Source organism: Peromyscus maniculatus, chromosome 8 (genome assembly GCF_049852395.1).
Source record: "Peromyscus maniculatus bairdii isolate BWxNUB_F1_BW_parent chromosome 8, HU_Pman_BW_mat_3.1, whole genome shotgun sequence".
Classification (NCBI taxonomy): domain Eukaryota; kingdom Metazoa; phylum Chordata; class Mammalia; order Rodentia; family Cricetidae; genus Peromyscus; species Peromyscus maniculatus.
The window spans coordinates 71,837,761-71,851,809 of NC_134859.1; the positions used below are offsets into that span (position 1 = coordinate 71,837,761).

The 14,049-nt window shown below is 37.8% G+C and overlaps 1 protein-coding gene across 2 annotated transcripts in view; it reads right to left on the minus strand.

Annotated features, from left to right (window-relative positions):
• Positions 1 to 14,049, minus strand: part of Usp32 (ubiquitin specific peptidase 32) — a 157,617-nt gene that overhangs the window by 44,977 nt on the left and 98,591 nt on the right. Inside the window, exons 13-18 of one of the 2 annotated variants that reach the window (XM_006983183.4) lie at positions 12,642 to 12,834; positions 9,860 to 10,035; positions 9,177 to 9,317; positions 6,439 to 6,556; positions 1,839 to 1,993; positions 312 to 393 (exon numbers count right to left, since the gene is read on the minus strand). In XM_006983183.4, coding sequence (XP_006983245.1) covers positions 312 to 393; positions 1,839 to 1,993; positions 6,439 to 6,556; positions 9,177 to 9,317; positions 9,860 to 10,035; positions 12,642 to 12,834 — 865 coding nt within the window. Of the gene's footprint in view, positions 1 to 311; positions 394 to 1,838; positions 1,994 to 6,396; positions 6,557 to 9,176; positions 9,318 to 9,859; positions 10,036 to 12,641; positions 12,835 to 14,049 lie in introns of both variants that reach the window. The other variant, XM_016001732.3, reaches the window with a different exon arrangement.

The following is a 14,049-nucleotide window of genomic DNA, read 5'->3' on the forward strand; positions in this document are numbered from 1 at the left end:
TAAAATGGGATTCCTAGTGAGTAATTCTGTAAAGTCTTACCCTAAACTAAAACTCAATCTATGACACCATTTGAGAGGCAGAGGCAGGAGGATCAGAAGTCAAAGGTCTTTATCTATTCAGTGAAGTTCAAGGCCAGTTTGGGCTACAAGAGACTGTCTCAAAAATACAAAACAACAACCCTCCCCCACAAGTCTCTTTCCCCAAACCCCTCAAAAACCCATTAACAAAATTAAACACTCCCCCATGTACATCACCACTACTACAACTGCCCTGCCCCAATCTAATACAGATGTGTATTTCTATTCTGTACCTTCAATTACCAGGTGCTGCTCATCTTGGATTTTCAAATATTCCAACCTATGATCCTCATCATCCAGAAGAGTCAAGTAGTTCTGTAGAGGAGGAAATGTTTCTGTCAATTTGGCTAGTAAACTTGAAAAACATACAAAAATAAAAATGAATGACAAGTACTATTCCTTTGCACTTATATAATTCAATTTATAGATATTTAGCTGTTCAAATCTATAGTTTAGGTGCCAAAGTGAAGGAATGATGGTGTGTTCTGTCACTTTACATGTTAGTAAAACAAAATAATATGCAATTTGTGGAGAGAGTTAGATAAGTCACCACAGACCAAACCAAAGTTCACTGAGACAACAGAATTGCAGAAAAGAAATTTTCATTCCCTTTTCGGTGAAAACTGGGGTATAGATTGTTAAGTGACTTGTCTCAGTTACACAACTAACAAGTGGCACAGTCAGAATTTAACTCCTAGCAATGTAACTATAACCTGCAACTGAATTACCTGTTGCTACCCACATTTTGCTCCCTTGGGCACACAAACTGTGCTCTTAATTCCTATATGATTATGCCTTCACTAGCAACTAAAGCAGGATGGAAGAAACAATGTAGTAGGAACAGACAACGGGGAAACTATCCTTCCAACCCAGCTTCAGAGCACAATACTGAATACACTGGGAGGAACTCACAAGCATTTAATAGCACTGCCTCTGAGGAGTGTGGAAGATAAAGAAAGGTCAGAGATAAAAAGGAAGAAGTTTTACTATGTACGTTGCATTGTCGGTATTTTTAATGTGTATAAGCAACTTCAAAATAAATTTAACAAGAAACAGCTCAGTGAGATAGCTCAGTGGTTTTTCCTTGCAAAGGTCCAGGGCTCTGTTCCCCATACCCTTTGTTAACAACCCTTTGTAACTCCAGTTCCAGGGAATCTGACCACTCTTCTGGCTTTCATGGGCACCAGGCATACATGTGGTACAGACATTACATGCAGGTAAAACATAACAAAATAAAAGAAAAAAATAAGACTATTTACTATTTATTTATAACACAATTGCCATAGCAATTTTTAAAAAATAGTACTGCTTTGCTTATGCTGATCAATTATCGTTATGATCTCAGGTGACAAATGTTCACATGTATGTATACACAACTTTTTTTGTTTTGTTTTGTTTTTGGAGACAGGGTTTCTCTGTGTAGTTCTGGTACCTGTCCTGGAACTCGCTCTCTAGCCCAGAACTCTCGAACTCACAGAGATCTGCCTGCCTATGCCTCCTGAGTGCTGGGATGCTGGGATTAAAGGTGTGCGCCACCACTGCCTGGCATGTATGCACAACTTAAAAGTCTAAAGTTTTCACAGAGACCCCAGATATGGCTTTTAGCTTAACTACTTACAGACAAGTTCTCCTATTCTGAAAGATGATTTAACCCTTTTTTAAACCCAGAGCCTAGTATACACTGAACAAGTGCTCTACCACTGGACTATCTCCCCTGCATGATTTAACAGCAGACTTTTCGTGACTGAGATGCTTCTTACCTCACTGTTGTATAGCCATAGTCGCATATCTTCCTCTTTGATGCGAAGCCTTTGAGACAGATATTCATGAATTTCCTTGATGGTTTGCATTCTACTAAAACAGCCAGTATAGGCTAACACCCGCTTTAGAGGCGCATTTGGAGAGGGTACATTTCCTATAGTTATAGTAGTTATGATAAGGAAAAAAGGAGACATAAAAAAACAGACAAACAAATATAAAACACCAGCCTCAGCAATGATGACCATAGTAATTTAGGAAACGATGAGAAACAAGAAGTATAGATTTAATAATTTTATAAATGAAGAATAGTATGAAAAGCTTGAATATGGATGGGCATGGTAATCCCAGCACAAAAGGATTAAGAGTTCATCAGAGTCATCCTCAGCTACATAATGTAAAGATCAGTCTGAGCTACATGAGACCCTGTCTCAAAGAAACCAAAGTGGGGGCTACTTGAGAAAACTCAAGACCCAACTATCTTAAAGCCTCAATTCTGAAAGAACAAAAATAAGAGCGTAGCAATCCAAATAAATGACATATTTTGATCCCAAGAATGAGAACATGATGATAAAAAACTGACATCAGCATATGACTATTCTCAGTTTGGTCATACTTAATAGCAAGATGAAATAAAATTCTGCTTAAGAATGGGGAGAGAGCTGGGGATTTAGCTCAGGAGTAAAACGCTTGTTTAGTATGTGCAAAAGACCTGAGTTTAATACCAGAACTGAAAAATAAAATAATAATAAAATAAAAGAATGTGGGTGCTTGAAGTAGAATGGAATTTGAATTCCACATATTCACTTAATCTAGTTCTTAAAACTCAGAATTACTAATCCCATCACTGTCATTAAGTGGCCCAATTATGTGGTAGCAGTCATACAAAGAGAAACTGGTACAGGTTATACAAGGCCAGACAATATTTTTAAATGGAGCCAAGAAGCTTTCCTAACAATTATTCTGTTGAAAACTAGGTGGCTAACATCTAGTTTGCCTCTCCACTATGGTGGCAACATAACGACCTTGACTTCCTGAAGTGCATACGGTAGAAACAAAAAGACTACTGGTACAGTGTCTTTCAAGCTCTTAAAGGGCTGATCTGAGGACGTTACTATACATACAGATACACAGATACTAAATATACTGTCTGAATACACGGAAGACATGGAGGAATAAAATGACAAAGCATTATAGAAATCCAAGACAGGTTGTAAATATGCTAAATACCGGTCAACTTCTTAGTCAAAAATCTAGACAAAAGCTGTAGTTTACAATGGTTATCTCTGATTGTGAGAAGCTAGATTTTTGTTAAGCAACTCCAAGCAAACGAAGAAATTAAACGTCAATATAACCCTGCTGGAGTACATGTATGCATTTCAGGTTATTTTTTACCCATTCAGTAATTGTTTCTTTTTCTCCCATGAACTGTATTTTTTTTGGGGGGGGGGGTTCGAGACAGGGTTTCTCTGTGTAGCTTTGTGCCTTTTCCTGGAACTCACTAGGTAGTCCAGGCTGGCCTCGAACTCACAGAGATCCGCCTGGCTCTGCCTCCCAAGTGCTGGGATTAAAGGCATGCGCCACCACCGCCCGGCCCATGAACTGTATTTTTAGTGAGTCTTATTAATTATCATTTTCTTTTTAAGAGCTTCCAAGAAGAACCTACTCACCTAAGATAGGCTGAAAAGCCATCTAAGGAATAATGACTTAAATCTACCTAAGTTATCACAGTCATGGAATGGTTTGTATAGATCTTTCTTTGAAAGGAGTATTTTTTTCCCCGAGGCAGGGTTTCTCTGTGTGGTTTTGGTGTCTGTCCTAGATCTCTCTCTGTATACCAGACTGGCCTTGAACTCAGAGATCCTCCTGGCTCTGCCCCCAAGTGCTGGGATTAAAGGCGTGTGCCACCACCACCTAGCGAAAGGAGTACTTTTTAAAAAAGTCTAGTGAACAGTGGTAATAACTGAGTATTTGACCAAGAAGCATACCATGTATGGCAGAACAAAATTCAACCATGATTTTTTATACATGTAGCAAAGCAAATCTTTGTCTATTAGCAAGCAAAGAATAACCCTTAAAACAAAAGAACAGATTTTTTTCAATTATACATCAGAGGATTAGTTTTAAGATTACAGCAAGAAAGCAGTTTTATAAATTTCAAAATAATTAATTATTGATTTTATAATTAGTCAAGAATAAAATTTCAAATTAAGAAACAAATTTGGAGTATCAAACTATCCCATTCTAGGATTCAGAAGCACCGGCAAGCATATTGCCCCAGCCAATCTCCACTGTCCTAGGCCAGAAAAAGGAAAACTGAGTTCCAGAGTCTACACAGTTTAGCTCATTAAGCAGGCAGCCACTTATATGCATAATTTTGTACTTCTGAAGAGAACCAGCAAATCAGAAATTCACAGAAGCAGCAAAAATCTAGGATCAGCACAAGAATTACAAATACTTACTAAAAATGCAACAACGTATCTTGCCTCTCATGTTATCTTTTAAAGAGAATCAAGAAAGACATACTATGGGTGCCATGGACAGTATGCTGATGTTTCTATTTACCAGAAAGTTAAATCAAGAATGTTTCATAAGGATTCTATTTTATTGTTCCTTGATTTTGATGGTTTCCCCAAAGTTTGGCTAGAAAGTAAACACTGTTTTGTTCTAATTCATACAAAACAATATGTGAAATCATCTTCAGACACTATCTGAATGAAGCCTTTAAAAAAGGATTTATTTACTTTAAAAAAATATGTATTTTTATTTTATGTGCATTGGTGTTCTTGACTTAATGCATGCCTGCATGATGGCACACAGGAACTATAGTCAGTCACATACAGTTGTGAGCTGCCATGTGGGTCCTGGGAATTGTCCTCTGGAAGAGGATCAAGTGCTCTGAATCATTGAGCCACCTCTCCAATCCAGACTTTTTATTTTATGTGTACAAGTATCTATGCACATGTGTTCCTAGTGCCTGCGGAGGGTAGATAAGGTGTCAGATCCCTGAAAACTGGTGTTCAGGATGGTTGTGAGGAACCACGTTGGTGCTGGGAACTGAACCTGGATCCTGTGCAGGACCAACTAATGACTTTAACTAGGGAGCCATTTCTCCAGCCCCCAAATATAACCTTGAAGGAAAATAAGCTCGTTCAAATTCAAAGGAGAGTTAGTACTTACACAGGGGTGGTAATGTAGGTTTACAGACAGTCATAATATTCTAACAACTTAAATATAGCCAAAGATTCTGTGAATTGATGAATTAATTATTTTAAAACTTTATTTTACATTTATTTATTTAGTATGTGTCCATGTGTGTGCAAGTACACCAAGTGTGTTTGTAAAAGTCAGAGAACAACCTGCAGGAGTTAGTTCCCTCCTTTCACCATGTGGGTCTGGGGAATTAAACTCAGGTTGTCAGGCTGTGGCAAGTAACCTATAGAGCCATCTAGCCAGCTCAAATTTATTCCTTTTTTTTTTTTAACTGAAGAATAATTTCAAATATTTGCAAGGGAAAAATAGATAAGTATTTTCCATCAATAAATTTAACTTTGGCTTGGAATCAAAGGAGAACTTTATTCACGTTATATATTAAGAGGAACATTTTATATCTATCTGTCTGTCATCTATCTATCTATCTATCTATCTATCTATCTATCTATCTATCTATCTATCTATCTATCTATCTATCTATCTATCATCCATCTATCTAGAGATAGGATCTCTTTACATGGCTTTGAGTGACCTGGAAATTGCTATGTAGACCAGGCTGGCCTTGAATTCCGAGACAGCCACCTGCCTCTGCTTCTGGAGTGCTGGGATTAAAGGTGTGTACGAAATGTTGATAGACTTGGGTTTTCCCCCCTTTGTTGAGGAATAACTTGGGATTTCTCAAAGCCACACTATTGGGCTGAGATGTGACTAAGTGATAGAACATCTATCTATCATATATAGGGCTCTGGGATTAACATCTACCGCCACTACCAAAAAAGAAAACAATAACCACCACCACCACAACAACCAAAACACAACCACAACAAAACTCTCTCAAAATCAAAGCAAATGTATGATTTTCATTTTGAAATATACCTATTTGATGTGTATTATGTCTCTTAGAAAATGTTCTTCCTGGTATGAGAAATGTTTCTCATTTTGTTAAAACACAACTAGCTCAGAAAGGATTAATTACATCAATCAATCCGAGGTTGCAAAGATCAGTCAATGAATGGTAGGTGAACTGCAACTTAGGTATAACAACAATTTACAATGGCTTAACAAAAAAAAAAAAAAAAAAAAAAAAGTAAAATCTATTTTATTTGCTATTTTTACAAGCTTACAAACTAAAAAAGACAAAACTCTTTCTTAGTTTGCACCTAAGAGTTTGCCTCTGTCCCCATCCAATCTTGTGCATGACCACAGATCTAAGCTCACAAGTGATTTACTGATTCTGTATGAAAGCAAACGGCATATATTAGTACAGTGGCACCAGGCTTTGAGCAATGTGATTTTCCACTTATTTTTAAGGAAATGCATGGCATTCTTGCTGCATTCTTAAGTTACCTCTAGGCAAGTGCTGAGGAAACATTCTCAAGCTCATCATACCCATATTCACCCAGATGTTAGACTGCTGTGTCCGTGTGGCAGGCTGTTGTCGAAGGAAAAGAAGATAGCGAGGAAATAATTCTAGTTCTGGGATGTCCGTCTTGCTATTCTTGATTACCTATTTTTGTAAAAGATAAAAAAGTAGTGATGATTCTTTTAAAAGAAACAAAACCCTTTTAGTCAAACTTAAGGTTCTAGTAAAAAGTTTTATAGACTTATTTATCTTATGTGTATGAGTGTTTCGCTTGCTTGTATGTATGTGTACCACGTGTGCCTAGTGTCTATAGGCCATAAGAGGGAATCAGATCTCCTGGAACTGGAGATAGATGATTGTTAGCTGTCATGTAGGTTCAAGGAACCAAACCTGGGTCTTCTGAAAGAGCAGCAAGTGCTCTTTCTGTTAAATTCTGAACCATTTCTCTAGCCCCTCTTTGCTGTGAATTATGCTCATGGTTAATAATAAAGCTGACTGGATGACAGCTATGGAGGAAGAGATTGAGCTGAGTTAGGGGTTTGGGGCCAGGGGTTAGGAGTTAGGGTTAGGGAGAGCCAGACTAAGAGAATTCTGGGAAGAAGAAGGGCAGAGTCAGAGTTGCCAGCAGACACAGATGAAGCAAGATGAGAATGTCATACTGAGAAAAGGTACCAAGCCACGTGGCTAAGCATGGATAAGAATTATGGGTTAATTTAAGTGTAAGAGCTAGTTAGTAATAAGCCTGAGCTACCGGCCAAGCATTTATAATTAATATAAGCCTCTGTGTGATAATTTGGGAAGCAACTGCCGGGTATTTGGGTATGGTGGGACATACACTTCCACCTACACCTCTTGGTGCTTTTTTTGAAATTATTTATATTTTATAGTGTGTTTTTTTAAAAAAGAAATTAACATTATGAACATTTCTTAAAAAATTTTTTAAGCTGTGCAGTGAGTGGTGGCACAAGCCCTTAATCCCAGCACTCAGGAGGCAGAGGAAGGAGGATCTCTCTGAGTTAAGAGGCCAGCCTGATTTACAGAGCCAGTTCCTGGATGGCCAGGGCTACACAGAGAAACTCTGTCTCAAAAAACAAACAGACAAAACAAAACAAAAATTTTTAAGCTGGGTGTGGTGGCACATATTTAATCTCGGCATTCAGGAGGTTCAGGTAGGTGTATCTCTGTGAGTGAGAGGTCAGCATGGTCTATATAGTGAGTTCCAGGTCAGCCAGGGCTATGTAAAAAGACCCAGTCTCACTCCCTACCAATAGACCATTTTAATTATTTTGTTTGTATGGGTGTTTTACCTGTATGTATATCTGTGCGCCACATGAGTACAATGCTCTTGTAGGCCGAAAGAAGGGAATCCCCTGGAGCTAGAGTTTCAGACTGGTTAAGTCGTGTGTGTGTGTGTGTGTGTGTGTGTGTGTGTGTGTGTGTGTGTGTGTGTGATATCAAACACAGGTCCTCTAGAACAGAGAAGCCAGTATTCTTAACTTAAGCAATCACTCCAGCCCCCATATGTATATGGGCTTTTTGCCTGCATAAATGTATGCATACCACATGTGTACCTGCTGCCCACAGAGGCCACAAGAGGTTGTCAGATTCCCTAGAACTAAAGTGTAAGATAGCTCTCAGCCACCATGTGGGTGCTAGGAAGAAACCCAAGTTCTTTTGCAAGATCAGCCAGTGCTCTAACCACTGAGAAATCTCTCTAACCTAAGGTTCTCTTAAAGACAGTGTTGCTCTATACTGCAGGCTGCCCTGAACCTATGACCCTTGAGTATTGGTATTATAGTCATGTGACACCATACTAAGCTCTGATATTAATTTAAAAATGTTCAACAAGTCCACTACCTATATTTTGGTGGCTTACTCATACATTTAAGTTACATAGATTTGAATATGCTCAGGTTTCTGCTCCTAAATTAATCTTTCAATATTAGAATTTGTGTACATTTCCATCCCACCTTCCATCTAAAACAAAACAAAACAGTGTCAAGAAAACAAAACAAAAACCCTCCAAATCTCAGATGTTGAGTGTAGCTTTTATCTCTCAAAGCTTCTCTTCCAAACAGACAGACCATTACAAAAAAAATCTCAACAATACAGCTGCCTAAACAAGACCCAACTAAAGACAACACCAAGACATGCTAACATGGAGGGGGAACTACTCAAGCCCCACCCCTAGACAAAAACTATAGGCAACAAAGAAATGTTAAGAGAAGTAAAGCAGTCTTTCCCCAGGGAGGAAGCCCTTAATTGGTTATTTAACACCAAGTGGTCAGCCTTGAAATCATGTACATGCAACACTGAATGGACTCAGCAGGTCATATATATTTGTGTGTGTAAGTGCACACCTATGCACATGCACCCGCATGTCTGCAAATAACAATTGGGGAGGAAGAGGCCAGGAGTCTGGGTGGAGTAGAGGCTGGTGAGAAGAACTGAAGCAAGGAAAGGGAATGGAGGGACATAATAAAATTGCCTTTTAATACCTTTCCAAAACCTTAAATATTACCTAAATACTAATTGAATAAATAAAATGTAAAGGAACATATAGCTATTTTTCAACCAATTTGAATGGATTTCAAGTACTGTGCAACCATAAAGTAAGGACTAAATTGTGACTAGGGAAATCACACAGAAAAGTAAATATTAACCTCTGGCCTTCATACACCACGCATCACACACACACGCTCACTCACTCACTCACTCACTCACTCTCCTATGACAACTATAAGGCACCATTAGCTATACTTACTGGTCGAGGGAGGGCCAGGTTTGCTCCATACCAATGATAAAGTGCTCTCCATACAGGCTCTGGGACCATTTCATAATCTCTTCCGTGGATTAGCTGTGGAGTTCGCTTTAATCGTCCTCCTTCTAGTGTTAAAGATGTAGCCTTAGAAAGAATTAATTAAGTACTGATTTTTAATTTTATAGTCTCTGGTACATCAAAAAAAAAAATCTGGACATAGAACAAATTCCTGTTACTTCCCAGTTTCATATTGCTGGAAATTAATTTTCTTTCTTCTTAGAGTTTTGGTGGATCCTGTACTGAAAACAAATTAACTGTCACTGAGCTACATCCCCAACCCAGAAAATAGGATTTTGGCAGAGGTTTGTAGGTTTTACTTTCCAATGAACTATTTAAGAAAGGGAACTCTGGGTGGGTAGGGTGGCACATGCATTTAGTGCCAGTACTTAGGAGGCAGAGGCAGGTGGATCCTCTTGAGTTCCAGGTCAGCCTGGTCTACATAGTAGGTTTCAGGACAGCCAGGGCTATATACATATTCTCTCTCACAGATATGTACTATGAGATGACATCATGCCTACAACAGGCTAAGTTTGATGAACTACAATGGTTTTCTTTTTGCTAAAACCTTTGAAATTTAATGGCTACTTGGAAGAGAACAATTTTAAAGTCTGATGTCAAACACCTACCTTTACTGGTTCTTGAGTTACTAGTGGCTGGTTATCAATAGCTCCTGGTTTCTGAGGATTAAGGTGCAAAAGGATATTCCCATTGGCTCCTAGCAAACACTGGTTGTTATTGTCAGAAGTATTATGTTGCCTTGCAAAGCACATATCTGTTCCTGGTGTGCTAGAATATAGAAAGCCTATCAAGAAACAAAACAAAACAACAACGATGTAGTTTTTTATTTTAGTGTTTTTTTTTTTAATTTATTTTTTTATTTTTTATTTTTTATTTTTGGAGACTGGGTTTCACTGTGTATCAGCTTTGGCTGTCCTGGAACTAGCTCTGTAGATCAAGAGGGCTTCGAACTCACAAGAGGTCCACCTGCCTCTGCCTCATAGCCTCATAAGTACTCAGATTAAAGGTGTGCTCCACCACTGCCCAGTAAGTTTATTTTTAGATGTTCCCCGCCCCCCAGCAAATGAATGACCGTACCTTCTTATTCATTCATTCATCTATTTAACTTTATTTTGTGTGCATTAGCATGAGGGTGTTACAGACAGCTATGAGCTGCGATGTGGGTGCTGGGAATTGAACCTGGGTCCTCTGGAAGAGGAGCCAGTGTTTTTAATTGCTGAATCATCTCTCCAGACCTTATTTTTAGTTTTTATATACACATAGGCTTGAATATATAAACTCAAATGTCAATGTATTATGTTAATGCTATTATTCTGGTATGTCACAGAAGTTTTACATTTTGATAAATACATAGAAAATAGAAGACAGATGTATTTTCTAGACAAAATAGAGTAATAGGATTAAAATAAAAGTTTTCAAAAATGTTACCAATGAATATTTGACTACCTTCCTAGAATATACAATAATTTATGAGAATTACAGACCTCCTGATAAGAAGGTAGGCCAAGTAGCTATGTTTTCACACTCCCTAAAATTCTTCTACTGTAAGCATTATTCCAAATATTTTGGCAGAAAACAGCAATAGGAAGCCTCTAAACCTCTGTCCCTCTCCCTCCCTCAGAGTCAAAGTCTGGATATAGCACTCACATTATGTAGACGAGGCTGGCCCTCAACTCAAAGACCCACCCGCCTCCTACCCCCTTTAAAGGGGTTCATGTGTTACCACACTCAGTGCCTATTTTCTTCATATAGCTATTTAAAAAGAAGTCATAATCTTCATAATAGAAAAACACACAGAGAAAAATCACTAATAATGGTATAGTTGAACCTGATAGTATTTTAAGATATTTCAACTCTCAACTACATTGTAAACATTCTAGTTATGAACTGCTTTGTAAACTTCTATTTATGGCACTACTCATCCCGTGGGTAATAATACTATATAGTAACACACACATCGGACAGAAACTTAGACAGGATTAAGAAATAATCTTGTTTTTGGCCGGGCGTTGGTGGCGCACGCCTTTAATCCCAGCACTCGGGAGGCAGAGGCAGGAGGATCTCTGTGAGTTCGAGGCCAGCCTGGGCTACCAAGTGAGCTCCAGGAAAGGCGCAAAGCTACACAGAGAAACACTGTCTCGAAAAACCAAAAAAAAAAAAAAAAAAAAAAAAAGAAAAGAAATAATCTTGTTTTTAACAGGGAGGGGGGGAGTGCTAAGGCTATTATTCATAGTAGAGCATGAAGTTACCACATCTGATCCCCTTGACTCAAATGGAGAAGGAAAAGGAGACGGAGAGAAAGTATGAGAACGAAATGTGGTGTTACAGCAGATCACGACACTCCTAGGACCACTAAACCATTTCTGTAGTGTCGGCTAGGGAAGAGAAACGGTAGACTCTACACAGAGTGAAAGAAAGAAAACGCTAGCCCTGCCAGTTTGCTTACTACTCCCACAGGAAAAAAATGTCAGAAGAGAAAACAGTGACAGAGAAAATAATGTTTGAGAGTTTTGCTATTTTTTCAGCAGTTAAGAGGGATTATTCTCAAGTTGAATTATAGTAGTACCAAAGTATCTTCCTTATAAGCACAGAACCATTAAGGTTCAGATAAGTACAAAGGATAGAAGGGAATTATAAGTATTATTAATATGTGGTATTTTAACAAAATAAATCTCAAAATTCTGGACTGAGGTATTGAGATGATTTGATATGACGCCTCTAATCCAATGAAGGCACATGTATGATTAAAGAGTTCTTGAGAAGGATAATTTTATTTTCTTAAAATCTGTTTTCACTATACTGAATTTACTGGCAAAATAGATTAAATAGCAATATGGCTTGGCTAATGAAAAGTGAAAAAATTTTCATATTGAGACATTATGAGTTTACTTAAAAACCTACAATACATCAAAAAAAAAAAAAAAAAAAAAAAAAAGATAGCCTGGCAGTGGCACGCCTTTAATCCCAATACTCGGGAGGCAGAGCCAGGTGGATCTCTGTGAGTTCAAGGCCAGCCTGGGCTACCAAGTGAGTTCCAGGAAAGGCGCAAAGCTACACAGAGAAACCCTGTCTCGAAAAAAAAAAAAAAAAAAAAAAAACCACCTATAATACATTCAGGAATTTTATAATTCACCATTTCATTCAAAATGTATTTCTTTGAATGGAAGCCTGATGCCAATACTGTAACCACAAAAGTAGATTCAGCTAAGAATAATCATGAGTGTGGTATGGTGGTACATGCTTGTAATCCCAGTACTTAGGAAGTAAAAGCAAGAGTTTCAGAAGTTCAGGTTTCAGAAGTTCCTCCTCAGCTATAAAGCAAGTTCAAGTCTAGTCTGGGTTACAGAGAACCTGTATGAAAAACGTTACCAAGGCCCAAGTTATATTTACCACTGCCAGTAGACTCGGAGGCTTCAGATGCAGAAGAAATGTTGTCTGAGTATTTCTCTTCTGTGGTATTCACATAACTGAGGTTGTTACTGATTCTATCTTCTCCCTGCTCCATAGGAGATGCTGCTGCTCCAAACGAAAATTTTCCCCCATTTAGAACAGATGATGGCTCAATCACAACAGGGTTGGCATCCTAAAATCAGAGAAGCCAAATTTAACAATCTGACAACTGTGTAGCTTTTAAAGAATTTTAAAAAATGTATTACTGTATTTTATGTACATGGGTGTTTTACCTCCGTGTGGGTGTACCATGTGTGTGCCTGGTGCCCTCAGAGACCAGAAGAGGGTGCTGAATCCCCTAGAATAGATGGTTGTAAATTGCCATGTGGGTCCTGGGAATTGAACCTGGGTCCTCAGGTAGAGAGCAATTAGAGCTCTTAACCACTGAACCATCTTTCTAATCCCTCAAAAAATTAATTCTTATCACTGAGTTGCTAAAGCCATTTACTATATAATTAAATTTTACTTCCTTAAGGGAATAATGAGTATATGTATACACATATAAACACAATGTCCACAATATATTCATATAATATATACAATATACTCATCAGTACATTGAGAAAGACTGTACCACATAAACCAGTTCTGAAAGGCCAGAGATGCCACTCCTGAATACGACATACAGCAAAACAGTCAAAATCAAAGGAGAAGAACAGTTCATGATAAAAAACAAATTTAAGGAATTTATGTTCACCAAGTTAGCTTTACAGAAGACACCAGAAGAATACTTCAGTCTGAAGAGAAGGTTAACCACACCAAGAAGACAAAAGGAATAATCTCAGAATAGTTCATCAAAAGAGGTCTAAAAAACACCACTACAACAAAATATCAGGAATTAACAAGCATTGTTAAACAATAACTCTCAATATCAATACTCTCAATTCTCTAAAAGAAGAAGAAGAAGAGGAAGAGGAGGAGGAGGAGGAGGACAAGAAGAAGAAGAAGACAGACTCACAGATTGGCTTAGAAAACAGGATCCATCTTTCTTCTGCCTCCAAGAAAATACACCTCACTATCTAGGACAGATATTATCTTAGGGTAAAAAGGATGGAAAAGGGTATTCCAAACAAATGGAACTAAGAAACAAGTAGGCATAGCTATTTTAATATCTGATAAAGTAGACTTCAAACCAAAATGAATTAGAAGAGATGGGGAAACACACTACATACCCATTAAAAGAACAACTGGGTCAAGACAGAAATTAAGAAATTAAAAAAAAAACACAAAAACCTTAGAATTGAATTAAAATAACACAATATATGAAAATCTATGAGACACAAATGAAGGCAGTTTTTTTTTTTTGTAATTAAAACATTTATTTGAAAACATTTTTAAGATTTTTTTT